The sequence below is a fragment of the Leiobunum rupestre genome, chromosome 4 (genome assembly GCF_980474605.1).
Source record: "Leiobunum rupestre chromosome 4, qqLeiRupe1.1.hap1, whole genome shotgun sequence".
NCBI classification, from domain to species: Eukaryota; Metazoa; Arthropoda; class Arachnida; order Opiliones; family Sclerosomatidae; genus Leiobunum; species Leiobunum rupestre.
The window spans coordinates 71540701-71568321 of record NC_143387.1 but is presented as its reverse complement, the minus strand read 5'-3'; the positions used below and the strand labels follow the sequence as shown (position 1 = coordinate 71568321).

Here is a 27621-nt window from a genome sequence, read left to right as displayed (position 1 = left end):
ACGTTTTTACGCGCGTAAAGAAAATAACATTATGACGCGCGCTAGTGGAAAACAAGCTTACCAGGTTACGTCGATGGCGATAAATCTCAGTGAAAACGCGTTTTCGGTTTCCAAATTCAAAATAAGCTCCTCCAGCAACAAACGAGGGGCTAACCACTCTTAGAAAGTCTGTACACCGGATTACGCTTAGATTAGCACTGCCAAAGGCAGGGACTTCAAAGATTACGCGTAATCCCATTAGTACAGTCAAAGGTACGGCTCTGTACACCGATTACGCGGAGTGATCAGCCCCTCGGCAACAAAGCGAGTGTTTATAATAATCAATTTCATTTTCCGATTCAATGACTTGTCATTATTTCGCCAAAGTAAGAGTCACTATTCGGTAAATCCGGTTAAATGGAAGCATGGTGGAAGCAACATTTTGTGTTTTGACAATACTCACAGCAATACAAAGGGCGCATTTTAAGTATTGTTCAAAGTCATATTTTTGCGCGTCTTGTTTCCGGGTTTTTAGCATTAATTTATAAAATGTATGACACTTTCTTGAAATCACGTACGAACCGAAACAGATATCATTAGTCGGTGGCGTCACCTATCTTTCAAAGAAAATATTATTTTTTTAAAGGTCGTCTGCTTATACTTATTTCATGCTAGTGGTAGATAGCGCCACTGGCTTAAATTATAGATAACGCCACCGACGAACTGTTTTGGTTCTTACGTGACTTCAAGAAAGTGCTCCCAGCCATCAAATACAAATTTTGGCTCTAGAAACAAGGATCCTATATTTTAGAAGGATATGAGGCGAGGGACAAAAATGGCGCGGCCGTCGGTGGGTCATGTGCGATAGAGAATCCGTCTTTAGATTCCGTCAAGGACAAAACATGTAGGAAGCACCGCCAACATTTGTCCTTGAGGGAGTAGAAACAAGACGTCCCACGTTTGGAGGCTCTCTTAATATCGACGGCGCTGCCGGCGTTTTGAAAACACGGGCTGGCCGGAGGCCTACCTATCCTTCTAACATATAGGATCCTTGCTAGAACTACCCACTACTTCCTGCCGGATCTCCGAAAAAAATAGCTCCATAGTTACCATGGTACCCACGGCCAACTTTGATTACGACCTAATGTTGGCCGTGATAGGAAAATACAGCGACCGATGGAGCCCGATTTTTCTGAGGTAACGTGCCCGAAGTGGGTAAACGATTCGTTACTAAACCGTCAATCAGAAAGCTCTCAGAATTCTGAATCTAGGGAACGGAGTTCTATATTATTTTTGGTTAGGCCTAATAATTTATTGAGTCACGCCGTTTTTGTCCTAGTGAAAACCATACTTGGTATCGCAACTATCGCTATAAAATACCAGAAGGAACAACGGCATTCGATGTACCGTTATGATTTTCTAATTACATTTAAATAGCGTGTACATTTTCATAGATCCTACATCGTCGTTTGGTAGAATCACTTTGCTGTATTTGGTCGCCTTTGCTATATTCTTAATCGTATTACTGGTGAAGTACGTTCCGGCTTTCGGAAGAAGACATCGAAGTGCTTTCGTTTACAGATACAACGCGAAAGGAGAGAAAATTTATCGTTCAGATGCCTAAAAACAAGAATACATTTAAGTACCCAAGAATATGGTAAAATCCTCGCATACCTTATAGCGTAAATTTGTCTGCTTTCTAATTACCAAACTTAACCATAGATGGCGAAAAAGTCCCTCGAAAAAACGGAAGTAGACAAACTTTCGCTGTAAAGTACGCGAGGATGGAGGTTAGAATCATGCCTTCCCATATTCTTAAAACATTAATTCATTCTTGATAAAAATAACACGAAATGACTGTATTAAAAGAATTTTATTTGAATAAATTTCCAATTATTTGTGCGAAACGTTTTTTAGTTAAGTAAAAGCTATTTCAAAAAGTTCGGGGAACTCCTTCTTCAACGTCTTGTAGAATGGCACTCGCCGGATGTCTTTTCGCGCCACTTGTTCCGGGCTGGCCTGATCCCAAATGAGCCAATGGACTTTAACGGCCAGTTGGGCCCTCATGGTCAGAAAATGAGACAGTTCCGAATGCAAATGAACTGCTTTGTGCAGGAGTCTGGTCACGGAAATCATCTTTTGGCCAAATTTGCGACTCTCCGATAACAATTTCTCTGCTTTGTCCCTTTATCCAAATAAATTTATCCTCGGTAAGTCTCTAGGAAACCTTTATTGTACCAGCAAAAGCGACATGAGACCCAAATGTGTGTCAGCCCTACCTTTGCGCCTATTGAAATATCTACCGAGAGCTAGTCTCACCAAGGATGGAATCTAGCAGCAACAAACACAGCACCCCACACAAGGAGAACGCAACCCGTCAAAAGTCCTGGATTTTCTTGTATACAATTTTCATTGGTCAGCCGCTTTAGCGCCTGATGCCGTCGGAATGGGGAAAATTTCGTAAATTATCTTCCTCCCCGCCCGTAAGACTAACATGTACTACAAGTCCAACTATGGCTATGTATTGGAAGCGTTCTCTTTGGTCTATGGGCATTCCTTTGTTTCTTATGTCAGTTTTGGTACCAGGAATGGAGAGGTTAAGACAGCGCCTGAAAACATGTAGGGGAACTTGTAGCTGAGTGCAGACGTACCTTTCTGCACCTCCTAAAGTTCTCCCTACACGTTTTATTGTGCTGTATTAACCTGTTTAATGAATTCACGCACACCACCGCCATCTATGTTTGCGTTTTGGGATTAATAAGTGAAGTATGTGAGGATAGTACAAGAGGCTAATACCAATAATGAAATTATTTCAACTTTGAGAGAATGATTAAGTGTGAAGAATCATAGTCCAATTTTCCTCCATTGCGAAAGGGGGAGGAATGCAAAACATCACACTAGCCTTCTTCAACCATAATGAGATACCCAGTTGATTTGATTTTTTGGGGGAAGGATCAGATTTAGTAAATACGCTGCGCGTAGGAGATGTGAAACTCGTTTCCAATACCCGAACAGCGAAAAAGGGGAAAAGAAGTAAAATATAGCAGCAGTACCGCGTGCTTTTTATTTCCATAGGTTAATTATTTTCCCAAATTTAAATTGCCATTGACAATAAACGCCGGAAGCTCCTAGGAAACCCAGCCAACCTTCTGGTCCTTCTGTTCATTGTCTATGGTACCGCGCGTTATCTACTCTGTGGAATACCGAAGTTGCCGCCTTAGCCACCAGGATCGCTACGAGCTCGCTGGGGGGAAACAAGAGGTAAAACTGTTCGGAATTCTAACGTTAGAGGTATAGCGAGCTTCACATCTCCTACTCGCAAACGCATTTACTATCTCTGGAAGGAGCTTACTCTTCGAGCATGAGGGGGATTAGGAGTCACACTAAAAATCGTCTCAACACAATCACTCTCCCTAATCATAAATAAATACATATATAGTTGCTAATGCTATAGCCCTATATTCTTAGGTACCTGAACAAAAGTGACATAATTACAAAAAGTGTGTCAATCGGACCCATTTCTTAATGAATGTTACGAGCGAAATACAAGTTGGGAGGGGAGAAGGGAAAGTATGCCTTGGGGATTGAAGGAAGTTAAAACCAACAAATAACGCCTCGTAGTGAGGAACGGAGGAACTAAGTAGCAATGGTCAAAGTTAGTGCATTTTTGGATTTTTCGTCGTTCTGTGGAGATGCTATCGCCATCTACCTACGATATAATACCATAGACTAAAAAAAGATCCAGAAAGGCGACAATAAATAGTCTTTTATGTGGTCGATCTCGAGTCGAGCATTCACTAAACCTTTAGCATACGAAAGTACAGGGATTGTCACACTTTTGGTAATTATGTCACTTTTGCCTGAATGTATTCTTGATTATAAAACATAAACTTGTTGAGGATACGGGAAGTGTAGGGAGCTGTTGGCGCCAAAATATCATTTATCTATAAGCGATTTAAGCTTATTTGAGAGAGCCAAATTATCACTCATTCCGGGGGCAATTTTTGATAGCTACGGAACTGGGCTTACCACCACCCTCCTATGCATTGTAAACTCGCCACCTGAATTAATGGCATTAAAAGTCGCTAGACGACTTGAGCGGCTAAGGTAGTGCCTTAGATCAGCGGTTCCAAATTTTTTTGTGCGTTCTGGTGGTATAGTTAAGAACTAAAGGAAACTACTGTCAAACGGGGATGAGAAAAGGGCAGAATGAACATAAAGCCAGTCCATGTGGCTACCAAGTTTCGTTTTTCGGATTTAAATTAGCTAAAATTATCCTTCTTAATTTGAAGTAGATAAAAATTGAATTTTTCTTCATTAAATTATGAAACGGTGTTCATTTCTCCACTTCCAAATTGGGGGTCAAAAGAATTAGATGTCAATTTTGTTTCTGGTAAGTGTTTACCAAGGCTTAATAAACAGCCTTTTTATCGCTATAAGATTCAGAATTTCTCTATTGTAATATTGATTTTATTTTCATGGTGCAATAAGTTAGGTAATTTATATCCGATTAACTTAAGATCTTACGTTACATTATCTGCCCGAATGAATTTGTACTATAGATTTTTATAGAAATCCGACACCATTTTGGAAAATGGCGGATATCAATAAAACTCATCGTGCGATAAGTTCCGTAAATATTCGTCGATTAATCAGAAATTTTCTACGTTTCATTATCTGCCCGAGTTAATTAGACCTATGGGTTTTCCAATAATAATCCAACGCCATTTTGAAATATGGTGGATATAAATATACCTTATGATGCGATAACTGCCGAAATTATTTGTCGATTTACGTGAAATTTTCTACATTACATTATCTGACCGAATAAATAAGCCCCTTACATTGTGATAGAAATCTGACGCCATTTTACAAAATGGCAGATATCAATATCTCATAATGCGATAACTGCCGAAATTATTTGTCCAATTACTTGAAATTTTCTACTTTACATTACCTATTAAAGATAATAAATCCTATTAATTTTAATAAAATTTGAGGCTATTTTGGAAAATGGCGGATGTCATATAAGTTCCATAATTATTCGACGATAAATCAGAATTTTTCTGTTTCATTAAATGATCGAATAAAAAAGTCCTTTCTATTTTGAAAGAATTCCGAAGCCATTTTGCAAAATGGCGCATGTCTGAGAAGATCCGTAATTATTCGTCAACTATTCTGAAATTTTCTATTTCTGACCGAGTAAATTAGTCCTATTTCTTTTGAGAGAAATAGTCCGTTTTTCAAAATAACGCACATCAATGTAACCCTTGGTGCGATAAATTCTGTATTGTTATTGTTAAAAAAATTATAGGAAACTTCATATAAAATGGGTAAATTTTAATACATTTCGGCAAAATCCAATAATATTGGGTAAGTTCTTATATCATTGGATTAATAGAAAATAATTATGGTTAAATATATCATTGAGGCATAATTTGGGTAAATTGAAATATTATTAAATTAGTTCAATTGGCATTGTAGAATTATTGGTAATTCGGGAAATTATTGGTAAAGCAGAAAGTGGTTGTAATTCCGGAAATTTTGGGTAATTTGGAAAATTATTAATAATTTGGGAAATAATTGGTAATTTGGGAAATATTTTGTTATTCTGGAAATTATTGGTAATTCTTGAAACTAATAGTAATTCTTGAAACTAATGGTAATTTTGGAAATTATTGGTAATTCTTGAAACTAATAGTAATTCTGGAAATTATTGGTAACTCGGGAAATTATTATCGCATTATGAGATATTGATATCTGCCATTTTGTAAAATGGCGTCATATTTCTATCACAGTGTAAGGGGCTTATTTATTCGATCAGATAATGTAATGTAGAAAATTTCACGTAAATCGACAAATAATTTCGGCAGTTATCGCATCATAAGGTATATTTATATCCACCATATTTCAAAATGGCGTCGGATTATTATTGGAAAACCCATAGGTCTAATTCATTCGGGCAGATAATGTAACGTAAAATCTTAAGTTAATCGGATATAAATTACCTAACTTATTGCACCATGATTTATATTTGTATCCGCCATTTTATAAAATGGCGTCGTTTTCCTATCGAAATCTAAAAATCTGTATACATCGTTCAGATAATGTAATGTAGCAATTTTAAGATTTATCGGCGAAAATATATGGCAGTTATCACGGCATAAGTTTTACAAATATTTTGTATTATACCTAAAATTTCGACCTATTTATTCATATTAGCTCGAGGTCACCCAAAATGGTTTTATTCCCCCCTATTTGTCCAAAGTAATCCAAAAATGTTAAATTTACTATTTTTTTTATTTTTTTTAAATAATTTTTTTTTTCGATTTATTGAAGTTTTGCACAGAATTTGTCATTTTCGCATGTTATTTTAGATAGACTTTTTCTTATTTTATGTTGTCAAAAACATTTTTGGTTGCCATGGCAAAACGGAAGCCCAGCGTAACTTTTCCCTTTAACGGGTTTCATGTTACATCTAGGTCTAACAATCCCCCAACTTTGAACCAAATCGGTGAGAACCACCTCGGGTCGTCTCCTCGTGAGTCTAAGCGGACGAATTTTTGTGAAAATTGTTTTTTCTCCGTAATGCTTTTCCTACGGGTATTTGTTTTCCTAACTGTGTTGCAATTCGGAGACTTTTTAATAATTTTAGTGTTTGTACTCAACTTTGAATTTTTCATATGATTTTTAGTAAGTTTCCAGGTTTTATTTAAGACTACTTTCATAATTTTCCCTTAATTATTTCGCTCGTAATCTACTTTTAAAATCGACGAAAATTTTAAGGCAAGGAAATGAATTCCCCGCCTTTGGGACCTAAATTTGTGCTAGGCCTCGGTTTTAATGTTTGGAATTTAAAAATCATTGCGCAATACCGAGGCCTAGCACAAATACAGGTCCCAAAGGCGGGGAATTCATTTCCTCGCCTTAAAATTTTCGTCGATTTTAAAAGTAGATTACGAGCGAAATAATTAAGGGAAAATTATGAAAGTAGTCTTAAATAAAACCTGAAAACTTACTAAAAATCATATGAAAAATTCAAAGTTGAGTACAAACACTAAAATTATTAACAAGTCTCCGAATTGCAACACAGTTAGGAAAACAAATTACCGTAGGAAAAGCATTGGGGAGAAAAACCAATTTTCACGAAAATTTGTCCGCTGAGACTCAGTTCGTGTCTCCGCCGTTCGGCAGAGCCACTTGATTTTTGAACCCCTCCTCTTCTATGGAGATGTCCCATGTCCGCTCCTATTGACTGAACGCAGTATCAGTCACGTGCTTCCTCCATGCCCTCGGGGGTTCCGTGGAACATCTTTTGGGAACCGCTGCCTTAAATAATAAACTAGCTGATTAGTATTATGATTATACCTATAAACATGATCTTCCCGCTTGAGTAAGGCCCGTTTCTTGAAATAAACGCAAGAATTTTGATTGGAAGAGTAAATCGATGTAGCGCCTTTGGCGAGCTTTAGTGACGAAATGGCTTCCAAATCTTGCCGGGAGAGTTCTTCCGATAGCGTGTGATGCACCTTTTTGCAATACGCGTTCTTGCGTTTCTACGGTAGAGTATGCAAATTAGAATTACCGGAAAGTGACCCCTAACCTAATTTCAAATACTTCGGCGATATTCCTCGCGTCGTTGGGAGTCAATTTAGGATCATCCTTTAAAATTTTATGTCGAATGTTTTCCATTGTTGATAGAATGAAATCGAAATGAATTGTTTTCTTGGCTTATAAAAACGATCTTCCTTCGTCAGATTTTAAACCCTAAATATTATTTTAAAAACACCATTTGAAATCATCGCGTGAATTTAAAATACGGAAAAACGTCATTCTTTCGAAAAGCCATTAAACGTTGCAACGTTTCCCAATTTCATTGGCTGCGTATTACGTCATGGATCGTGATTGGATTTTGTACCAATAAAATTTGGTTTTCTTTGCTAGCTTTAGTCACGTGTATTTTTTTAAGCGCGCGCCGTTTCTTTCGATATTTTTAAACGCGTAATTTAAGCCTAACGAGATCGATTTACCTAAACAAAATTTTGAAGATGTCTCGGTAAAGTAAAACCCTAATTAATATTCTTATTTTAAATATTACATAAAATATTACTAATATAATATGTAATATGTAATATATAACTTATTAATTTATTTTCTTTGGTAATGTAGTGTCCGTACGGAAATTTCTCCATCTTACGATTTACCAGGTAGACAACCGCTGATTCTGTTACCATACGCGGGTTTCACTAGAGGTAAAACAGCGGTAAGTTTAAAACCTCCCAACTATCCATTTCACTGCAAATTAAGGCAACATTTTTGCAAAACATTGGTTGGCCAACTCGGGTCGCAAAAAAATTTATGTGTGAATAGTGTAGAACAACATTTCCACAGTTGACGTGTTGACCACATAAATGCTTTTGTTGGCCAAGTGTTAAAGAACGAACGGTTTTCTGGCCGAGGCTTATATTTTTAAATTTAATACTTTTCTTACACATTTCGATTACACAAAACTAAATGATAACATTTATATAAAATACGTAAATGGACATATTTTGTAGTAGATAAGGTGTTTTTTTAAAATGAGGGAAATTTTTAAGATCAGCCACCGATTTGAAGTTCACGGTTTCACTCGCTTTCCCATTGGTGGAAGTCTAACATTTAGTAGTCTAACATTTTTGTCCCTTGGGCTGTATGGTCTTCTGACCCAGGACTCCTCCAGCCTCCTGACTCTTGAAAAAAAAAGTTTAAGACCCTTAGTACTTACATTGTTAGTGGCGCCATCTAAGCGGTGGCTGCTCCTAATGGCCATCACACTTTATGGGGATGCAGAACTTCAAACAGTCATGGTAATCTCTTGAATACTGAGGAAGGGGTGTTGAATAACACGGAGGATTATGCCAAAGAATTGGGTTTGACATTCCAGCCAGCCAAATGGTACTCCATAACCAGAGGAATACCGATTTTTATGCCGACATTTTCTTAACTCTGGGAAAGTCACACCCAATGAGGTAGAAGAAATAGAGATCCAAATCCGCCTTCTGGGACCTACCGTTTTGTTGAGTTGGAGAGTTAGACCTAGTAAATAAACTTAATCAAATCGTGATGACGTCACTCCGTTACTAGCTCAGTAAAATATTCCCCAAAGTGACAAATTTATAGAATAATATTATAGACTTATGGTAATATGTATTGACTGAGCTCCCTTTCTAAAAGGTGAGACGCCCTGCTACTAAAGGGCTGTTTTGTAAAAGTCTAAGAATAAATCTTTAATCTTTATTCTTTACCATTGTAACATGGAGTGTATGGTGTGAAGACCCCGTTTGTCATAGGCACCCATAATAAATTCCCTCATTCCGAGTTAGCTTTTGTTTTGCAAAACTCGAGTCGAAAACTTTCCTCAACAGCAAAGTGGGGCAAAAATGTTGGCTTACGTGAATAAGGTCACAAATAAATCGAATTTTTTTTATGTGTTCATAGGATCAGACATTCGATGACGCGGTTTATCCATTTATTAATCACGAACTGACACTTTTCCAGCGCAAAAGTGAGGTAGGTTCAAGATCGTACCATAAGCCTATCATAAGGTCCCCATAAGCAAAGGTCTACCACAGGGGCCCATATTAACGGCGTTGTCCTGGAGATAAGCAAATTAACGTACGATGATCGGGCCGTAGCGCCATCTTCGTTTTCCAAATTTCTACGTCTAAAATATTCTCTTACTTGGTAGAGCAGCCACGCTCGGGTTGATAAATACCACACAAAACGCGTCTAAATCTCACATTTGAAAAATAAATACCTTCAGAAACAAGTTATCTTATTTCAAAGAGCAAGTTTTAGGTTCTGATCAATCATTTTGCAACGATAAGTGTTAATTTTAAGTTTGAAAGAGCAGTGGTGGACTGGCCATAGAGTGAACCTGGGTGGGCCCCACGGACTGTTCATGAAATGGGCCCCTCAAACATGATAGCGTTATAGTTGTTAAAGCTGGGGCCCTTTGTCTTCTGGCAGCCCAAAATATTAGACCCAGTCCGCCACTGTGAAAGAGAATAAAATGTTGAATAAGCCTTGGCTACGATGCTAAGGGCTCGCGGCGGAGATTTATCCCGCGTGGTTCTAAGTTTAAAAACGTTCGCGTACGCCTTCCGCGCATTCATCATGCAACGCGCGAAATTCATTTGGGGAAATGCCTAGTTGAGGATGTGGCCACTAGGAGGTGCAGATTTTGAATACCTACCTCTTAATAACGGGTATGTGATCGTCAAAAATTGGGCCTAGACCTTTGCTTATGGGGACTTTACATTCATCGTAACACCCGAAATATTAATTTCAAAAAAGTATAAAAAATCTTTAGTGCTACTCAAAAATCAGAGAAGCGATTTGGAACATTGAACAAGGCTGCGAGAAATTGGTCGGCAGAGAGTTTTCAGACAACGTTCAAAAGAAAGTTGACCTGATCGTCGGTCTTATGAAAAAGTACGGACGTAAAAACCTTACCAAAGAATACCCGTTTTTAATACCATAAGTGTATAATAACAATTCGAGTAACTGTCAGTTCCCTATCTTCCACTTGAGAGCAATTTCTAGAACGACCACATATTTCTGGTGGACTTTAGGCAGAAGCGACTAGACGTAGCAACGTTTCCCAATTTTATTGGCTGCGGATTATGTCATTTTAATTGTTTCATTTCCTGGGTCTATGAAAATCGCGAATTGATGGCTAGCTCTAATTTTTTTACGCTGTTTCGATTAATTTAATTTCGGTTGGGTTTGGTTAGGCAAGTCGCCCCCGCTGCCCCCGTGGTTGGCACGCCCCTGTCAGTTAGTCGAAATTTTTACTGATAACTATGTGTAACGTAATACCTATAAAGATAAGTGCCTCCAGCGACAAAAACACGTAACCTTAAATCAAATTACCAGGCGTTCGCTATAACGGCGAGGAAAAAGCATTCAGTTGGGAATATTAATCTAGAGGTCCAATCAAAACGTCGGATTTCAGTATTTCGCGAAAAAAGTTTTTAAAAAATAAGAATACTGTCGTCTGCTCCCAAATGACGAGAAAACTTTATCATTCTACCCGTGGCGCCGTCTATCTCTCAATGGTTCGTTCAAATAAGACGCGTTTTCCGGCAAAAAGATTTTTTTCCAAAAATAATGGATGGCGCCAAGGGTCATATGATAACGTTTTCTCGTTATTTTAGAGGAGACGGCTCATTCGTAATTTCAAAAACTTGTTTCGCGGGGAGCAGATTTGATTGGATCTCTAGATTAATATTCCCAACTCAATGGGCAAAAGGGATCATTCTAGAAATGGCTCTCTGTAAAAGACGGAAGATAAAAAATCGGCACACTTATGTGAAACATCACTATGAACTTATGTTAAAGGACCACGGGATCGTTTGAAAAATTCGGGTGCAATTTTACCAAAAATAATATAAACCTCGTACCCTAGATTCGAATTCTGATTGACGTTTTTATAACGAAACGTTTACCTACTTCGCTGCCATTTAGGAGCAACAAACACAGTGCTCACCCCACACAAGGAGAACGCAACCCGTCAAAAGTCGTGCATTTTCTTGTATACAGTTAACATTGGTTAGACGCTTTAGCACCCGCTGCCGTCGGAAGGGGAAAATTCGGAAATTGTCTTCCCCCTTTCCCTAAAACGATCAGCGTAAATGCTCGTCCAATTAAATTTGTACGCAACACTGCGTTACTGTGTTTAAAGGCTAGCTGCGTTCTCCTCGCGTTTGTTGCTCCTAGCTGCCGTAGTCCTAAAACGGCCAACTTTGATGACGCGCTGCTGTTCGCGCAATAGCGCGTCATCAAAGCTGTCTGTCATAGGACAATACAGCGACCGATAGAGGCGAACATTTTGGAGATCATGCGTTGGAAGTGGGTAAACGCTTCGTTACAGAACCGTCACTCAGAATTCGAATCTAGTGTACGAGGTTTATATTATCTTTGATGTCACGTAGATTCCATCATGGGCCTCGGGTATTATGCCGTGCAAAGCGCAAAAGCATTAACGACCAAATTTTCGATTTACAGATTTTGGTTTTATTTCACCTTATTTTATACGTTAAATTCAATTTTGAACTAATTTTCGAATTTTTGTTCTTAGAAAAATGACTTGTTGCATTATTTTAGGTTTTTGCATTATTTTCAAACCAAAAACGCATTAATTTTGTTATTTTCTTTTAAAGTCAAATCAAGACGCGTTATTTTCGCGTTTTAAGACATAAATAGTCCAACATATACGTGGTAAAAAGCATTTTTAATGATATTTCTGAAATATCGTTTGGCCTGTAAATTGTTTAGTACCAGAATATAATTTGAGTTGAAAAATCCAAGTCTATACTATATAAACTTGAAAGAAGTAAGTTGGGGTATCTTAAGGCAAAGAATTTTTGAATTTCGCGGGTTTTCTCGATATTTTGGTTTTGGTCGTTAATGCTTTTATAATAATACCTCCCCGCTTCCCAAAACACGTGACTCTGTAGCCCCGTCCACAAAATTCAATAATACACGCATCATTTCGGTTGACAGGAAGCATCAGCTGCTCGAAAACGAAGCGTTGGGAAACGATTTTAAACGCAAATTGTCCAGCAAGCGGGAAAATATCAGAAAAGAGCTGGAAAGAAACCGAAACCAGTTGAATCTGTGGAGGTCCATGCGCCACTCTTACCGGAAGGAGATCGACGAACAAATCCAGCTGTACGAATTCGACAACCGCGTTATCGGAGCCTTCGAGATGATGGAACAGCATTTACCCACACTCGCTTTACTCTTATCGTGAAAAATTTATTATTCAAATAGGATCGGCGTCATTCCATGTTTCGTATTTGACAAAATTTGCCATTAAACGCTTAAGATACAAAAAATATATTTCCGAATTTTATGATATTTTCTGGGCACTACTAGAAGTTTATAATATATGTCTAAGTAGGCATCTAGACCAATAAAATGTAATTTGTACCTTCGCTAATTTCTCGCCAAATCGCGGATGTGTACACCGCAACACGGTTCTAAATTTTCCCAGTCTATTAGTTCGCTTAATGGTGTAAAATCAAAAAATACACCGCGTAGGGACATTTGATTTATTTGATAAACTATATTTTCCGGAAGAAATAGTATTAGAAAAAGTAAAATATGTCGGTCTTCGGCCCCGCACTACTTTTTCTTCCGAAACGTTTTCCGAAGAATTAACGGGAGCCTGTGAAGTTTTCAAGCGAATAACATTAGCAGTATAGGGATATGGTTACTTATCCCGTAAGATATATGTTATATACTTCTGGCGGCACCTACCTCAAAAGTTAAATTCATGGAAAAAGTAGTTGCAAAGATTAACGGTAATTGTTTGGAACATATGTAACACAATCACATACAGGGATTTTCTATTATGGGATTAGACGTAAATTATGTCGCCTCCAACTCCGTGACATCCCATTAGCATTTTTCCGCGTTTTTTTGGTTTTTCCTCTGCTAGTAATTTGAATTTTCGCGTCTTGGTCTGCCATTTTGCTGAAAAATCTAAAAGGAACACGCAAAAATTTGCTTTGATTTGATCTCGATCCGTTGATCTGTCGAAATCTACAAATCGATTTTTGGCGATCTCGGAGCACCCTAGACTTGATCGGAGCAGATCCGAGCAGGCAAAAGACCATAAAATGTTGATCAGAGCGATCTAGAGCGCTCGAGAGCAGTCTAATGGAAAACGCTATTTGACATCGTACGGTTTAGCTCGAGCCTCGCACTTTTCAATAGTACATGAAATTTTTTATATTTCAATGATAAAAAAAGCATACTTTTTGGCGATTATGTTACATGTGATGCTAGCATACAGGAAACATAGCAATGGTTCCCAATCCCAATTTTCATTGCTCAAACCTGATCTCCTATGGCAGCGGTTCCCAAAAGGTGTTCCGCGGAAGGGTCACAGGGGTTCCGAGAAATTGCAGCGCGGCCATCTTTGTGTGTGTCAAGAGTCTTTTAAGATAAGTAAATTAGATAAATAAGATAATTTAGGTTTCCATAGCAAAATAAAATTGGGAACCGCTCCTATGGGACAGTTGTGGAAAACATGACGCCATCTACCTATCGTTAAAGGTGGAAAATTTTATATCGTGCAGAAGGGGAAAGCAGCCTGTATCTGGCAATTTCCCCGCCATCCTGCGCCTGGAAACTTACGTTGCCTTTAAGTCCAAGTATGAATGTATTCATTTCACCATATCGAACTGCATTCGGTAAACTAGCGGCTCTAGCCTCAGTCGCTAGGATGGGAGTTTTGAAACTTGACTAGCTTTCAGTGCAACAGCTTAATGCGAAATTTAATTTATAAAATTTTAATACACAACATTTTGATTGAACGTAAATTGGTAAGAATATTAATAATAAATTCATTTATTTATGATAAGTAATTTCGTAAAAGTACAGGTATTTTTCTAAGAATGACGAGTAATTTTCTTCGCCGGTTAAATCGCGCTATTCCAGAAACGGTTTGTGGATCCAGTGATGACAGATTGCGAAAATGAACCTTTCACAGCGGTTAAATTTCCCTTTCAGACAAAAAATTCCCTACGTTTCCAAAGTCCAAGAAACATTCATATTTACGTAGGAAAATTAATTAAGTAACCCTGGAAACAGTGGTTTTCATGGTTTTCAAAATAATTATTCGTATAGGCTCCTAGTATAGAAAATTAAGCGCCATCTATATTCTCTATCAAATATATACCCATAATTCATCTCTAATATTGTTTGATTTCTCAGTTTAGTTATTTAACTAAGGCTTTAAATATCAAAACAAGATTGCAGGGGTGCCCACTCAACTGAATTTGACCAAATACTAAATTACTATCAGTTACTAATTTTATTGAATTAACTTTTTAAATTTTAGAAATTTTGTCAGTTCTTGTTAAAATTTAATAGCTTCGTTTTAAAATCACCAACACCACGAATTTCCCTCGATTTCGCGAATTTTTGGGCTCCAAATTTCCCTCACTATGGTATCACCAGAAATACATGAACCGAAATTATCAGCGACCTATCCCGCTTATACTAAAGGCGTTTTCCCCGTCTCCCTCTCTCTTTACTCGGTTGTAGTCCCCCCCTCCGCGGAATGCAATCCTCTACGGGTCCGTGGTACAGATTTGAATACTCACCCTGGTGGCCGCCGTGAGAAACTTTAAAAAAACACGGACTAAAAAAATACTTAAAAAGTACCTTTTTCAGTCAGTGTAAAAAAAAACCTGCTTTCTTGACGCAACAAACGGGCGGTTAAGGTTTTTTAAATATCCTATCAATTTATCACGTATTCTTAAGTTTTCTTCCATTATTTAAAAAGTTAAACTACTTTCCGACTGCATACTAAATGATACTACAACTTCACAATCTATCAACTAGTAAGCCTAGGTTCGCAGACTATAATACGTTCGATAATTTGACCTTCGTTCAACTGGAACTATTTCATTTTTCACTCACTAGATGGCATAATACTCTACCCGGCATGCACTCAAAAATATACCTTGGCCGCGGGTGGGTTGAAATATTTGAATGCTTCCTTGTCACCCTCCCCTAGCGCTGTGGGAAAACGCCTCAGAATAAAAAAGCAGTCGCTGATAATTTCGGTTCATGTATTTCTTGTATCACTGATGGTAGAATTAAGGGTAATGCTATAGTTCATTATTCATGAATCATTGTCCTAGTTTTTAGAGGGGTTTACCCGACTTTGACTTCAATTTTCATTTAAAAAAGCCTCATACGTTACGCGTTTTTAATTACTTCAACTTTATTAAAATCCACAAAATAATTGCGGGTACATTTTAAATATAACCAGGGACTTGTGATATTCAAAATAATGACAATACACGATTGAATGACGATAAAACTTAAAGTAAGTGGCGGCTCTAGTGCAGTACCTTAACAGATGTCGTTATCGGCGGGTGGGTCCGACCGAGGCTTAGTGTTGAATTTTATTTGGTAAATAAATAAATATCTTTATATAACAAAATGAAAATGCCATATGAAAATGTACACAACTTTTCTGAAGATAACCTATTACAATCTTTAAGTTGATAAACATTTTGTTAAAGATTTACGATAAATTTTCTTCGCCGGTTAACCTGAGAAATCGCGGGAACTTCTCGCTGGGTAAAATATTTCGCGCTACTACAACTATAGGGGGCAATACACTGTAAGAACAGTAAGACGCAAAAGCAAATAAGCTGTTTTCTTTCGGAGCCGCCACTCGCTTTAAGGGACAAGGAGTTGGAAAAAATAATATATCTTTCTTTTTGAAAATGTCAATGCGGTTGTCCCCAATTACCCATAATTTGCGGCGTGTACACGTCAGGATTGTGATGATGCAAGCCGGTAACTGGAACCGTGATGCCCGAATGATGAGGCATTTCGTAGACCCAGTGGTGTTGCTGGTCGCTCACTTGCGGGTGATGAGCGGCCACCGTCAGCTGGGGTAGGGGGTGGCCGACTGCCATGGGCGGGGGCGGAGCCACGCTGATGTGGTGATGGCCCTGGGGCGCGGTCGCTTCCCGCCGGATCGAGGATGAGCCGCCTTCATCCGCCGCCGATGCCGCTTTGCGGGACTTGGTGTTGCGTATTCCGGGCCGCCCTCTGATTCCGGGTTCCCGATTTTGGGAAGAGCCCGAATGGGTCTTTTCGTGCGAGGCCCAAGTTGAATGTTGGGCGAAGGTCTTCTCGCAGAATTTGCATTTGTACGGCTTCTCACCTGTAACAAAAATTCATTCGAGTTATTTTAATCATTGAATGCTAACATTGTACAAGCCTTGGCCCTTCATAATACGTTAAAACCAAAAACTGACAAAATTATTCTAGAGGGTGCTTCTAGAATCATTTTGTCAGTTTTCGAAAGATGGCCGAAGAGCTGTAGCGTAGCGGACGCAATCTTGCCGCCATTATTCCGAAATTTTCCCGCCGAGCGCGCGCTAAGCTTCTTACAAGGATGCTGGCGCGTTCATCCCTCTTACTTCGCCTCCCTTCCTATCCTCCTTGGTGAAACAACGGGGTTGCCACAGTTTTTTCACAATCAAATTCCCTGACTTTTCCATGGTTTCCCTGACGGTTGACCATCTCCGGAGATTTTCCCTGACTTATTTTGGGCCAGGATTTAGAATTTTTTCACCTATATTTTAGTTAAAGGGAATATAGAGTGTTGTTTTCTGAAACCCTGCGACGTCACAATTGTAATTTGCCTATTGATAAAAAACGGTAACTGTCATGGCGGCCACTATTAACACTACAGCTGTGACGTTACAAGTTTTCAAAATCGTATCAGACGACAACACTCTATAACCTCGGGTATTTGGTGTGGAACACCAACGTTTGCAGCTTTAGCCGCTCTTGCCTTTGGCTTTTAAAATGTTTGGCGCCACTGTACAGGGAAATTTGAAAAATTTAAGATTGCTTTGAAGGTTATATTCCCTTTAAAGTTTCCTATTTGCAACCGAAATTAAATTCCCTGACTTTCCAGGAATTCCAGGTATCGTGGCAACCCTGAACAAAAGCTAAACTAATTAAAAGCTATTATTTTAGTAAAATATAGTAAACATTTTTATTTCTAAAAAAGGCAAAAAAATCTGGATTGTTTAAACCGGTATGGCTGGTTCCATGCCAACTACTGACTTTTGGAATCGACCTTACGAATGAAGATAGAGAATGACATAATTACCAGTGTGAAGACGAACGTGATTTTGCCACGTCCCGAAGCGAGTGAATCTTTTCTGGCAAAAGGTACATTCGTAGGGTTTTTCACCCGTGTGGCTCCTTTCGTGGGGCAGAATGGCCGTCGGGTGGGCGAACTTCTTGCCGCAAAACTTGCAAGAGTAAGGCTTCTCGTTGGTATCTACCGGAGTAAAAGCAGATTCAGACAAAAATATTCAGTTCTGATCAAGCTACAGACCGATATGCGTTTGTCGAGGGAGAAGATCCTTTCACAGAGGTAACGCCATAAGAGGGTGTTTTTTAAATATCCGTAATCTTACTAGATGGCGCCTATAGTCTGGAAGGTGGAAATTTAATTTTAATTTTTAAATTATTTTGTTTCTCTATACGTCGAATTTCTCCGAAGTTTATAGTGTTTACATGAGACATCATTTAGAAGTGTTTTTGTAGTTAATCAGTATTTAAAATCACATCCATCAAAAAGTATTAAACTGGGTTCTAGCATAAATAAACTCTAGGGGATTTCACTCTAAATAGTAGGTTGCGCCTGGTAACGATTTTATGTCGACCATGACATTAAGACGCCCATGGTGATCACGTGATTATTTGCCAAATAGGATCCCTGGGGTATTTTGCCTCGTGATCTGTGACGTCATAGCGGCTGTTTAAAAGCTTGGCTATGACGTATACCTACCGCGCTACGAGTAAACACCGAATACGTGGGTTTCCCTTTAAGCAATCAGCGAAACCGGTCTATTAAGGAGTTAAAACCGAAACCAGGACTTACGAGTTCTGATGTGTGATCTCAATTGTTGACGATGCGTGAACTTTTTCTCGCAAAAAGTGCACTTGTGGTTCTTGCGACCGGCGTGGATCAGATTGTGCAAATAGCGGGAATTCTTGGAGCGCAGGACCTTCCCGCAAATGGCACACGGGTAGGAACTGTCGGCGTTGGGGTGCGTCTTGCGGTGGGCGTTCATCTCGGCGCGGTTGGGGAACTTCTCCTCGCAAATGTCGCACGCGCACGGCTGGTTGTTGCCGCCGGAATGTCCTCCCTTCTTCTTCTGGTCGGGCCGCTTGTAATAGGACGACGTCCGGAATTTGATGTTGGGGTTGTACACGCCGTTCTTGTCCAAGTGCTTCTTCTCGTGCAGACGTTTGGCCGAAAAGTAGGCGAAGTTCTTCCCGCAATACTGGCACGCGTGTTCCCTGTTCCTCGCCGCCCGTTTGTGCCTCTTGGTCTGATGGTCGATGTAGGCGTCGCGCGTCACCAAGTCCTTGCCGCAACAAATGAACTTCTGCTTGCTGCACTGGGCCGTGTCTCGGTGTTCCGAGAACTCTTTCTGGTCGTCGAAGTAGATCCCGCAACCCTCGCACTGAAACGTCTTGGCGCCCTCGTGGATCAGTTCGTGGCGTCGCCAGTGGGACCATTGCACGAACGCCTTCATGCAGTACATGCATTTGTAGTGCTTCTCGCCAGTGTGGCTACGCTCGTGTTTCAACAGACCCTGAGGTCGGGCGAAAGTCTTCCCGCATATTTTGCATTCGCAGGCCGGGTGCAAATGGGACAGTTCCACGTGGTCTCCTACTTCTTGCGGGTACTGGAACCTTTTGCCGCAAATGACGCAAGGAAACGGATATTTGCTAGGGTCGCTGTTTTCCGAAGACGCCTTGGTCTTATTGTTGGCTGCGGACATGATTACGCGATTCCTAGTTTAAAAATAAAATGGAAAAATCAAAACATTGATGCTTTTGGATAAACTAGGTTTTTTATGCTCCGTCCACTTTTATCTAAAACTACACTAAAGGTATTATATGGCATACCATTTAAATATAATTTTTTTATAATAATTCTTTAAATATTTTAAGTAAGTATTAATTTAATAAGAGCACTTAAAGCTCTTATTCGTAATAATTCCTAAAACATTTAATGTTATAGGTATATAGCGAGCACCTTCAAAGCTTATAATAACTGACGACAGATGTCACATCGCTACCAGTTTCTATCTACGGCAGTATATGTATAATAACATTACGAGTCCCTTTGGGTATGAATGATCTGAAGTTTATGATATTAAAAATAAATAAAATTCATATAATTAAGCCAGGGGTGCATACGTGTAAAAACCAATAAATATAGCAAGAAGCCGATATCGTATTGCCGAAAACGTGGCGCCATACCTAGTTTCATTACTGAACTTTTAATTGACAAACCTTTCAGTCGATTGCTAAATGGTGATTCAGCAACGAATCTAGAGATGACGGTTGTGTAGTTACAAAATTTCTTCTGCTAATAGGCTGAATCTCTACAATATTTATGAAAAACCCAATGACGTAGAAAAAATAGAGATAAAAATCCGCCTTCCAGGACCTACCGTTGCGCGGGACAGTATTTATTGAGTTGGAGAGTTAGGCCTATATAGTAAATGAACTTAATCAAATCGTGTTGGCGCCATCTATCGTGTTATTGGAAAACTAAACCTTAATATATTTTGCAAAAGTGTCTGCTTATAGAAACAGATGGCGCCAACACGATTGGATAAAGTTGAAACTTAAGCCTAATTCTCCAACTCATATAAAACGTGTCCCGCGAATCCCAGATTGGTTTGGATCTCTATTTATTCTACCGCATTGGAAAAACCTAGGTAGTGGGATCCTATTATTTGTTTGGTTTTTCAATTTGAGCAAGAAGTAGAATTTTATCGGGATTTAGGCTCGGATATAGGACTACGTTAGGCCCTGGGGAATTGGTGGTCGTCCTCACAAGGCCTCGCTTTCAGAAGGTTGGCAGACGATGTATTTCAGTAGGTGGTTTCTTTTCCCCCGATCTGCGATTTCGGAGTAGAGTAAGAAGAGTAACCCTATGACGTCAGATTATGGTAAATAGTTCGAGTCGTGTTAAAAACCTTGTCCCATAATAGGTGGATACTTTTACCTTGTTACGTTAAATCAAACTATTCGTTTGTTCTGGTAGAAATATGTCCGATTCGTCAGAGTATTGGGGCTACACTAATAATAAAAATAATCAGTTAAGGTACCCAAGGAACCGCACAGACTTAAGTCAACTAATGTGAAGCCAATTACCGGTGGCCGGGTTAGATTGCGTAGGAGGGTGGTGGAAAACCCTTTAAGCCACGCGAGCCAACGGCTTCCTACTTTTATTATTATAGTTAACCTCTGCAAGTTTTTACTGAGCAAAGAGAGTTAACTGATGAAATAGTCTTATTCAGAATTTATGTACTAAAATGGACACAGGCAGCCATTTTGGGAAAACGTTTTCACTCTGACTCGAACTATTCGCCACCGCAGAATCGGAGTAAAATGACGTCATAGGGTTACTCTTCTTACTCTACTCCGAAATCGCAGAAGGGGGAAAAGAAACCACCTAATGAAATACATCGTCTGCCAACCTTCTGAAAGCGAGGCATTGTGAGGACGACCACCAATTCCCCAACGGGTATCCCCCCATTAGCGTGGCGATTTTATCCCTTTTTAGGGATTTTCCGACCTAAAAGGGAAAATTAAGGATTTTGGGAATTTTCCTAATTTTCCCTAGAAATATTTTGGTCTAGTACGTCAAATACCACGCCTCTACCTTTATTGGAATCCAAGAATGAAATTAATTCGGATTCGGAAGTGTGTCATAGATTTTAAAATATTTTTAAGAAAAATTTAATTCTTTATATAAGGCCTAAACATTATAAATCTTATTGTTTTTGTTAAAAAAAATTGAAAGGGATAAAAAGGGATTTATTAGAATCGACAAAGGGATAAATTAGATTGTCCAAGTGGAAGCACTGATTCCGAGCGCTCGGAAAATGTCGATGCATCCTTCTAAGAGCAGCTGCTCAGAGCGATCCGTGAGCGACAGTATACGCCGATGAAAGACGCTAACCTGCCCCCAGGCAGTTTATTTATTCTTATTTCCAGTGTTTGATTACTTTGCTAAAATTTGTGGTTATATTTTTAAATGGTTGCCTCCCGTTAAGGTTTCCTGCCATATTCACCAGCGGATTTCTAAACGTTACGCCATGAACATTTATGCTAATTTTTGCAATTCGTTAGCAATTTGAAAATCAAATTAAGTTTTAAAATTTGTAAAGAAATATAGGAAACAGCATTTACGTAATTTATATTTTATTCTTATCGCAAAACCATTTGCCCGTCATCATCAAACGAAGTATATCATAGGAAAGATCAACACATCAGAAAATGCGAACTTAGGTTTTGATTTATAAGATAAATAGTTCATAAAATAAATTATTGAGGCTTAAAAGGTTCGATTGTATTTTAATTGTTTTACTGGTATTTTTATTCTATCCCCAGAATTAATAATCATTTACTACTATAAACGTTAAATGTTTCTCCGTTAAAAGTATAAAACTCCCGGAACTCCCTCTCTATAGGACTCGCTCGATAGGTCTGGCCTAAAGATACATCAAGACCTTGAGATTGAGTTTGAATAACGCCTTCGCGAAAATGCCCGTCTTTAGTAGTAAATTACATTGACACTATCAAAGGCTTAGCATTCTTTGGGCTCCGTTATCTTCAGAACATTTTTACAAAATGATAATAAATATTTCCCGGTTTAATTAAGAAAATCAAAGAAGTTACACGTTTGGACTACTATGTAATAAAATGAGAAATGAAAATTAATCTCACCCTTTTGCACAATTCCAGTCTCGAATTTACTGATTTTTAACAACGCGAAATTTACTGGAATAAGAATTTCTTGAAGAGACCTCGAAGGAGCAACGGAATTAACCAATCAGAACGAAAGGACGCGATATCACCGTCCAATAGCGTAAAAGAACTCATTAGTTCTCATATCAAAAAGAAAATGTTTTCGCGGCATCTATCGAGGAACTACTAAACTAAATCATCTCTAAACACTTTTTTTTTAAAATTTTCTTGTATTTACAAATAAATTACACATACAATAAATTCACTAGCGAGGTAATTAAATAACCCAAGTATTATTTATTTGATGAGTATAAACAACATGCTGTTGTGGAAATTCCCTCTTAACATTCCATTGAGCTTCAATTTCTCTGTAATTGGCTACATTATTGTTTATGACAACTGTTTCCACTGATTCTTCACATTTGACAGGGTTTTTCCCGTTATTGGCATCTGATTTTTTCCTTCTCCTGGATGTATTAGTGTGAGTTTTTTCATGAGAGGACCAAGTTGACTGTTGGGCAAATGTCTTACCACAATGATTACACGTATAAGGTTTTTCACCTGGATAAAGTGTTAAAAGTATACTCTGATGGTCTAAATTTATGGTTTAAAATACATACCAGTATGCAATCTAATGTGATTTTGCATCGAGCCATATCTCCCGAAACTCATTTCGCAATAAGAACATTTGTAAGGTTTTTCACCTTTAAGTAATTTATAACCATTTTGAAATATATAAAATTTTAGGGTAGAAATAAGCTTGTATAAATACCGGTATGACTTCTCTCATGGGAACGAAAAGGAGTTGGATGGGAAAATTTTTTCCCACAAAATTTGCACTCCAAAGGCTAAAATAAAGGAAAATTATTTAAATGAACTATCACAGTTAACACATCTTTAAGACTAAATGAAACCTTTTCTTTAGTATGCGTTCTAGTATGCAAGATCAAATTTTGACGACCTGTGAATTTTCTATCGCAATATAGACACTTGTGTTTTTGTTTTCCTTGGTGAACTATGGTGTGCAAATATCTGGAGGTTTTAGACTTTAAAACTTTGCCGCAAATGGCACATGGAAAGGCTATATTTGCATTTGGATGAGTTCTTCGATGAATGTGCATTTTATATTTGTTACAAAATTCGAGGTCGCACAAGTCACATTTGGTAACAACATCCTCAGTTTTCCTTTTCTTCTTTGTTGTAGTTGATTCGTCAATGCTGATACGGTCTTTATTAGTAGTTCCATTTGTGCCCATGTGCTTCTTTTCGTGCTCTACCTTGTACGCAGCATAGGCAAATGATCTACCACAATATTCACAGCTATGTGCCTTTTTAAGAGGTGCTTCCTTATTACTACCATTTACATTGTTTTTACAAGTATTTTGAGAATGATCATCAAGTTCCTCTGGACTTTCAAAGTAAACCTGACAAACACTACGTTGAAATTGTTCATTGGATTTTTCATCTTTGTGGATCTGCTTATGCTTGATTAGAGAGCCTTTACTAGCCATTTTCTTTCCACAAATTTCACAAATAAAAGAATTTTCATTGTCCAAATGAGCAGCTTCAACGTGTTTTCCCACTTCACTGGGATATTTAAATCTTTCTTTACATATAATACATGGGTATGGAAACTTTTTCTTGTTAGTTTTTTCCATTGCCATTCTATAATATGCAAAGGCTTAGGTACAGATATTAGACATATTAAAGTTGCAAGCGCAATACGACTGAAAATATTACCTAACAAGGTAGCATAAATTAAGAAATTCGTTTGAAATTTATAATACGCCAGTTAAATAACACTTTAATGGGAAAGACCAGTGAAATTCCTTGGTACTGGACTACTGGTACTATAGAGTAGTATCGCTCCATGGACTAATTAATTAGTCCATGATCGCTCCGTACTCTGTAGCTTTGAACTATGGCCGCCATTTTTCGGGCCGTTTTTTTATAGGTTGACGTCATAGAGATTCTATCTCTATGGTTGACGTCGTCATTGTGTAATGTGTTGCCACTATGTTTGAAAGTTGAAATTCCCTTTGCTGGGTAGTAAATTTCCCACAAAATCCCACACCCCTATTTAGCCCCGCCCCCAACGAAAACTCAACGGAAAACATGCCATAATTTTCAAATTTTTTTAAAAATTAACTTTTTAAAATTAAATTTTATTGAAATTAAAATGTTTAAACATTTTGGTTGTTAGGCCTATGCATTGATTGATTGTAGTATTAGGAGGCACCTCCTTAATATTATTTATACAAACAAAGATTCACGAAAATACACTGCTCTAGATAATTTCGGGCTTTCTATTGATAGCCAAATTAAAAAACATAGGATAAATACCCGCAGACATGAAAATTCCCACAAAATCAACGTTTTTGAAAAAAATTTCCTTTTTCCCACAGAGCCAAAATGGACCCCAAAAATTCCCACAATATGGCAACACTACGTCGACATACGTCACACCGATATTACTATTTTCATTTTAGTTCCTAGGAACATTCTGCCGCGAGCAGAGATGTTTCAAAATTATCTCAGGCGCCCTGACACAGTCCGTGCATGAAGGAATACATTCTTTTTCGCGCCTTTCACCCCTCTCTTATATGCCCCCGCGAGTTCGCCATTACCTACACCCTCGGTGGGGAGTCCAGGCTTGGGAATGGGGGCTAAAATGGGAAAACTCGACGCACCCAGCAAAATACTGCAAAAAAAAGAGTATATAGATTGAAATAAAACTGAACTGTTAAATCTTTTGATGTTTATTTCAAAACTCAATTTATTTTTAAGAAAGATTTTTATATTTACAAAGCCAACTTAAGGAATTATTACATAATCTAGTTGTTGATGACTACTTGTAACATCAACAGCAATTTGCTCACACACCCAGTTTTCTTCCCCAGACTGAACTAAAATTTCTTTACATTCGTTAGTTTGGTACTTATTTTTCCCTTTTCGAACCTTCATTGTTGGATTGAAATGTCTTTTAACATGAGCATTCAGAGTAGCATGCACAGCGAAACACCTCCCACAGACTTTGCATTGTAAGGGCTTTTCCCCTGAAAAAAAAATGATTAATATACAAATTCTCTTCACAAATTCTTATTAAGGGTACCAGTATGAGTTCTTTCATGAGATTGAAACCCACTGTAACGAAAAAATGCTTTCGGGCAATATCCACATTTGTAAGGACGTTCTCCACTATGAAATATGACATGTTCACGAAAGGATGAAGGATGAGCGTACGTCTTACCACATTCCTCACATTTGTATGGTCTAAAAAATATTTCAATTTAAACTCTCTGTTTTATAGGCAAAAAAATACAGTAATGAATTACAACCTTTCTTTTGTATGCGTTCTTGAATGTATGGTTAAATTTTGTTTTTGGTAAAATGACTTATCACAAACATTGCACTTAAATTTCTTTTCTCCAATGTGTTTCAAATAATGAACAGTTTGTGAGCCTCTATTACAGCAGTTTCCACATATTTTGCAGACAAAAGTTTTGCATTTTGGAGGATGAGATTTACGATGTTCCAACAATTCTTCTTGATTTACAAATTCTTCATTACAAATGCGACAGAAACTCTTGAAAATTGCAGGATCAGGCTGATAATTGTTGGTTATTTTTGATCCTACAAAACTTCCACCTCCTTGGTTGAATCGACGTCCAGTACATTTCTTTACATGAAAAGCATACCTAACATCACCAACATCCCTACTGCATTTTGGGCACTTTTTCAAACATAAATCTTTGTGAACGCTTTTCTTATGATCTTGCAAGTCCTCAAGAGTCCCGAAAGATTTAGTACAATAATCACATGAGTGCTCAACAAAGCGTTTTCTTCTCGTGTGTCTATGATTATTAAGCTGATGTTTGGCATAATCAAGTCTTTTCTCAAATTTTTGTTTACAACAAAATAAATTAATTTGTAAACAATTTGCCTGAAGGTTATGGTCTTCTAACATTTCTAATCTGGGAAAAAAAACTTCGCATTCATTACATTGGAAAACATTTGCCTTGATGTGAGCTTTTTCATGTCTTTGACGCTGCGCCCATTGAACAAATGATTCAGGGCAAAAAGCGCATTTGTAAGTTTTTTCTCCACGATGCGTTTTTTGGTGTTTAATTAGACCTGAAGACGTTTTTAAAACTTGCCCACATACATCACAAACACATTTTTTGCGATTTTCCAAGTGAAATTCTTCAACATGCTTTCCTACATGGGCCGGAACTTTGAATCTTTCTCCACAAATGAAACAAGGATATGGTAGTTGCTGATTCATGACTTATATGGTAAATAAGAAAATTCAAACTTAATTATGAAAACAAATCCAAACCTGGCCTTATAAACGATTTGCACAGTTTTGACAGCAGACTAATCTCTCTGCTACTGTCGCCTCCGTTATTTGCTACTCCATTTTCAAGTTTCAACCAAGGTTTCAACATAAAATCGCATAAAACACTTGACCTCTGAATTGCGAAGATCATCCGCCAGTAGGCGCTCATAACACAAACAATTTGCGGAGTGATACTTTCCCGCTGAAATTCCGCAGTGCTTTAGTAAATATAAGAATTGTCTTTAAAGCGGTTGTCCAGAGCTACTCAACTATCAATATAAAAAGGCAAAGAAATAAAAAAGAGCAACGTTTTGGGGGGAAACTAATCTTTAAAAAAAAATCGTCTAGTTATCCATGGCCTAATTAATTTAATTAATGGTGGTTCTAACATAGATATACACTCTTTTATATCCTTATTTGTGAGAGCTGCCATTTTATTACAGGTCTGATTTCAAATAGTGCATGCAAGGCCGCTTCACGCGGTCAAGTGCACGCGACGTCTCGAGCTGATGAGCACGTGCAGGCGCCCTTGCCTGTACTATTTTAATTTAGGCTTGTAATGAAATGGCCGACTTCGTAAAAGAGTGTATAGGAAACATATATAAAGGTCTAGATAAAATATTTCAAAGGGAGTGAATACGGAGGTGACAGCTAGCAGAAACGCGTAATTTCTGCAGGCTATCCTTATAAGGCGCTATCTATCGGTAAGAAAGCTAGTGCTATCGTCGCGAGAGCCATTGTCTCCTGCTTAAAAATATACTAAAACTCACCAACAGATGGTGTCTAAAGACTACGGCCTGCGGAAAGGTCCAGCCATGGAAATCTCATAGGTAACTAGAATGCTGCCGTGTAACTGGCAAATGGGCCAAACACCGTGGCAGACGATAGCCAGATCTCAGCCAAGAATTTAATGTCACCAGAGAGAA

The 27621-nt window shown here is 38.2% G+C and overlaps 6 protein-coding genes across 7 annotated transcripts in view; 2 read left to right on the top strand and 4 right to left on the bottom strand.

The window, feature by feature from the left end:
* Positions 1-1833, top strand: part of LOC149948949 (uncharacterized) — a 38101-nt gene extending 36268 nt beyond the window's left edge. Inside the window, exons 11-12 of one of the 2 annotated variants that reach the window (XM_090174141.1) lie at positions 1434-1636; positions 1702-1833. In XM_090174141.1, coding sequence (XP_090030267.1) covers positions 1434-1603 — 170 coding nt within the window. In that variant the 3' untranslated portion in view covers positions 1604-1636; positions 1702-1833. Of the gene's footprint in view, positions 1-1433 lie in introns of both variants that reach the window. The other variant, XM_090174140.1, reaches the window with a different exon arrangement.
* Positions 1834-7775, bottom strand: LOC149948948 (uncharacterized). The gene is made up of 3 exons (XM_090174147.1): positions 7597-7775; positions 7348-7535; positions 1834-2164 (listed from the first exon to the last, which is right to left on the bottom strand). The coding sequence occupies exons 1-3, from the start codon at positions 7669-7671 to the stop codon at positions 1897-1899; spliced, it is 531 nt and encodes a 176-aa protein (XP_090030273.1). The 5' UTR covers positions 7672-7775; the 3' UTR covers positions 1834-1896.
* A 163-nt stretch (positions 7776-7938) lies between these two features.
* Positions 7939-12864, top strand: LOC149948947 (uncharacterized). Its single transcript, XM_090172963.1, has 5 exons — positions 7939-8035; positions 8149-8242; positions 9457-9528; positions 10331-10452; positions 12526-12864. Exons 1-5 carry the CDS (start codon positions 8028-8030, stop codon positions 12773-12775), a joined length of 546 nt encoding a protein of 181 aa, XP_090029089.1. The 5' UTR covers positions 7939-8027; the 3' UTR covers positions 12776-12864.
* Positions 12865-15738: 2874 nt separating this feature from the next.
* On the bottom strand, positions 15739-22447 carry LOC149948946 (uncharacterized). Its single transcript, XM_090174139.1, has 4 exons — positions 22336-22447; positions 18461-19383; positions 17681-17854; positions 15739-16720 (listed from the first exon to the last, which is right to left on the bottom strand). The coding sequence occupies exons 2-4, from the start codon at positions 19368-19370 to the stop codon at positions 16278-16280; spliced, it is 1527 nt and encodes a 508-aa protein (XP_090030265.1). The 5' UTR covers positions 19371-19383; positions 22336-22447; the 3' UTR covers positions 15739-16277.
* Positions 22448-22561: 114 nt separating this feature from the next.
* Positions 22562-24287, bottom strand: LOC149948945 (uncharacterized). The gene is made up of 5 exons (XM_090172832.1): positions 24097-24287; positions 23271-24021; positions 23129-23204; positions 22977-23060; positions 22562-22917 (listed from the first exon to the last, which is right to left on the bottom strand). Exons 2-5 carry the CDS (start codon positions 24018-24020, stop codon positions 22634-22636), a joined length of 1194 nt encoding a protein of 397 aa, XP_090028958.1. The 5' UTR covers position 24021; positions 24097-24287; the 3' UTR covers positions 22562-22633.
* An 824-nt stretch (positions 24288-25111) lies between these two features.
* On the bottom strand, positions 25112-26887 carry LOC149948944 (zinc finger Y-chromosomal protein 1-like). Its single transcript, XM_090172831.1, has 3 exons — positions 25695-26887; positions 25469-25629; positions 25112-25412 (listed from the first exon to the last, which is right to left on the bottom strand). Exons 1-3 carry the CDS (start codon positions 26639-26641, stop codon positions 25171-25173), a joined length of 1350 nt encoding a protein of 449 aa, XP_090028957.1. The 5' UTR covers positions 26642-26887; the 3' UTR covers positions 25112-25170.
* Between the last annotated feature and the right edge of the window lie 734 nt (positions 26888-27621).

What these genes read in the sequence shown, in the direction of transcription:
- LOC149948948 (XM_090174147.1), bottom strand. Translation starts at nt 7,671, where the DNA reads ATGGAAAACATTCGACATAAAATTTTAAAGGATGATCCTAAATTGACT. An exon ending in ACGCGAGGAATATCGCCGAA is followed by an intron (nt 7,536 to 7,596) that starts GTATTTGAAATT and finishes ACTCTACCGTAG; the next exon opens with AAACGCAAGAACGCGTATTG. An exon ending in CGGGAAGATCATGTTTATAG is followed by an intron (nt 2,165 to 7,347) that starts GTATAATCATAA and finishes ATTTGGATAAAG; the next exon opens with GGACAAAGCAGAGAAATTGT.
- LOC149948945 (XM_090172832.1), bottom strand. Translation starts at nt 24,020, where the DNA reads ATGGCAATGGAAAAAACTAACAAGAAAAAGTTTCCATACCCATGTATT. An exon ending in CCATGAGAGAAGTCATACCG is followed by an intron (nt 23,061 to 23,128) that starts GTATTTATACAA and finishes AATTACTTAAAG; the next exon opens with GTGAAAAACCTTACAAATGT. An exon ending in TCACATTAGATTGCATACTG is followed by an intron (nt 22,918 to 22,976) that starts GTATGTATTTTA and finishes CACTTTATCCAG; the next exon opens with GTGAAAAACCTTATACGTGT.
- LOC149948946 (XM_090174139.1), bottom strand. Translation starts at nt 19,370, where the DNA reads ATGTCCGCAGCCAACAATAAGACCAAGGCGTCTTCGGAAAACAGCGAC. An exon ending in GAGATCACACATCAGAACTC is followed by an intron (nt 17,855 to 18,460) that starts GTAAGTCCTGGT and finishes TTACTCCGGTAG; the next exon opens with ATACCAACGAGAAGCCTTAC. An exon ending in TCACGTTCGTCTTCACACTG is followed by an intron (nt 16,721 to 17,680) that starts GTAATTATGTCA and finishes TTTTTGTTACAG; the next exon opens with GTGAGAAGCCGTACAAATGC.
- LOC149948947 (XM_090172963.1), top strand. An exon ending in TCACTAGAGGTAAAACAGCG is followed by an intron (nt 8,243 to 9,456) that starts GTAAGTTTAAAA and finishes ATGTGTTCATAG; the next exon opens with GATCAGACATTCGATGACGC. An exon ending in TTTTCCAGCGCAAAAGTGAG is followed by an intron (nt 9,529 to 10,330) that starts GTAGGTTCAAGA and finishes AAAAATCTTTAG; the next exon opens with TGCTACTCAAAAATCAGAGA.
- LOC149948944 (XM_090172831.1), bottom strand. Translation starts at nt 26,641, where the DNA reads ATGAATCAGCAACTACCATATCCTTGTTTCATTTGTGGAGAAAGATTC. An exon ending in AGAACGCATACAAAAGAAAG is followed by an intron (nt 25,630 to 25,694) that starts GTTGTAATTCAT and finishes AATATTTTTTAG; the next exon opens with ACCATACAAATGTGAGGAAT. An exon ending in TCATGAAAGAACTCATACTG is followed by an intron (nt 25,413 to 25,468) that starts GTACCCTTAATA and finishes TTTTTTTTTCAG; the next exon opens with GGGAAAAGCCCTTACAATGC.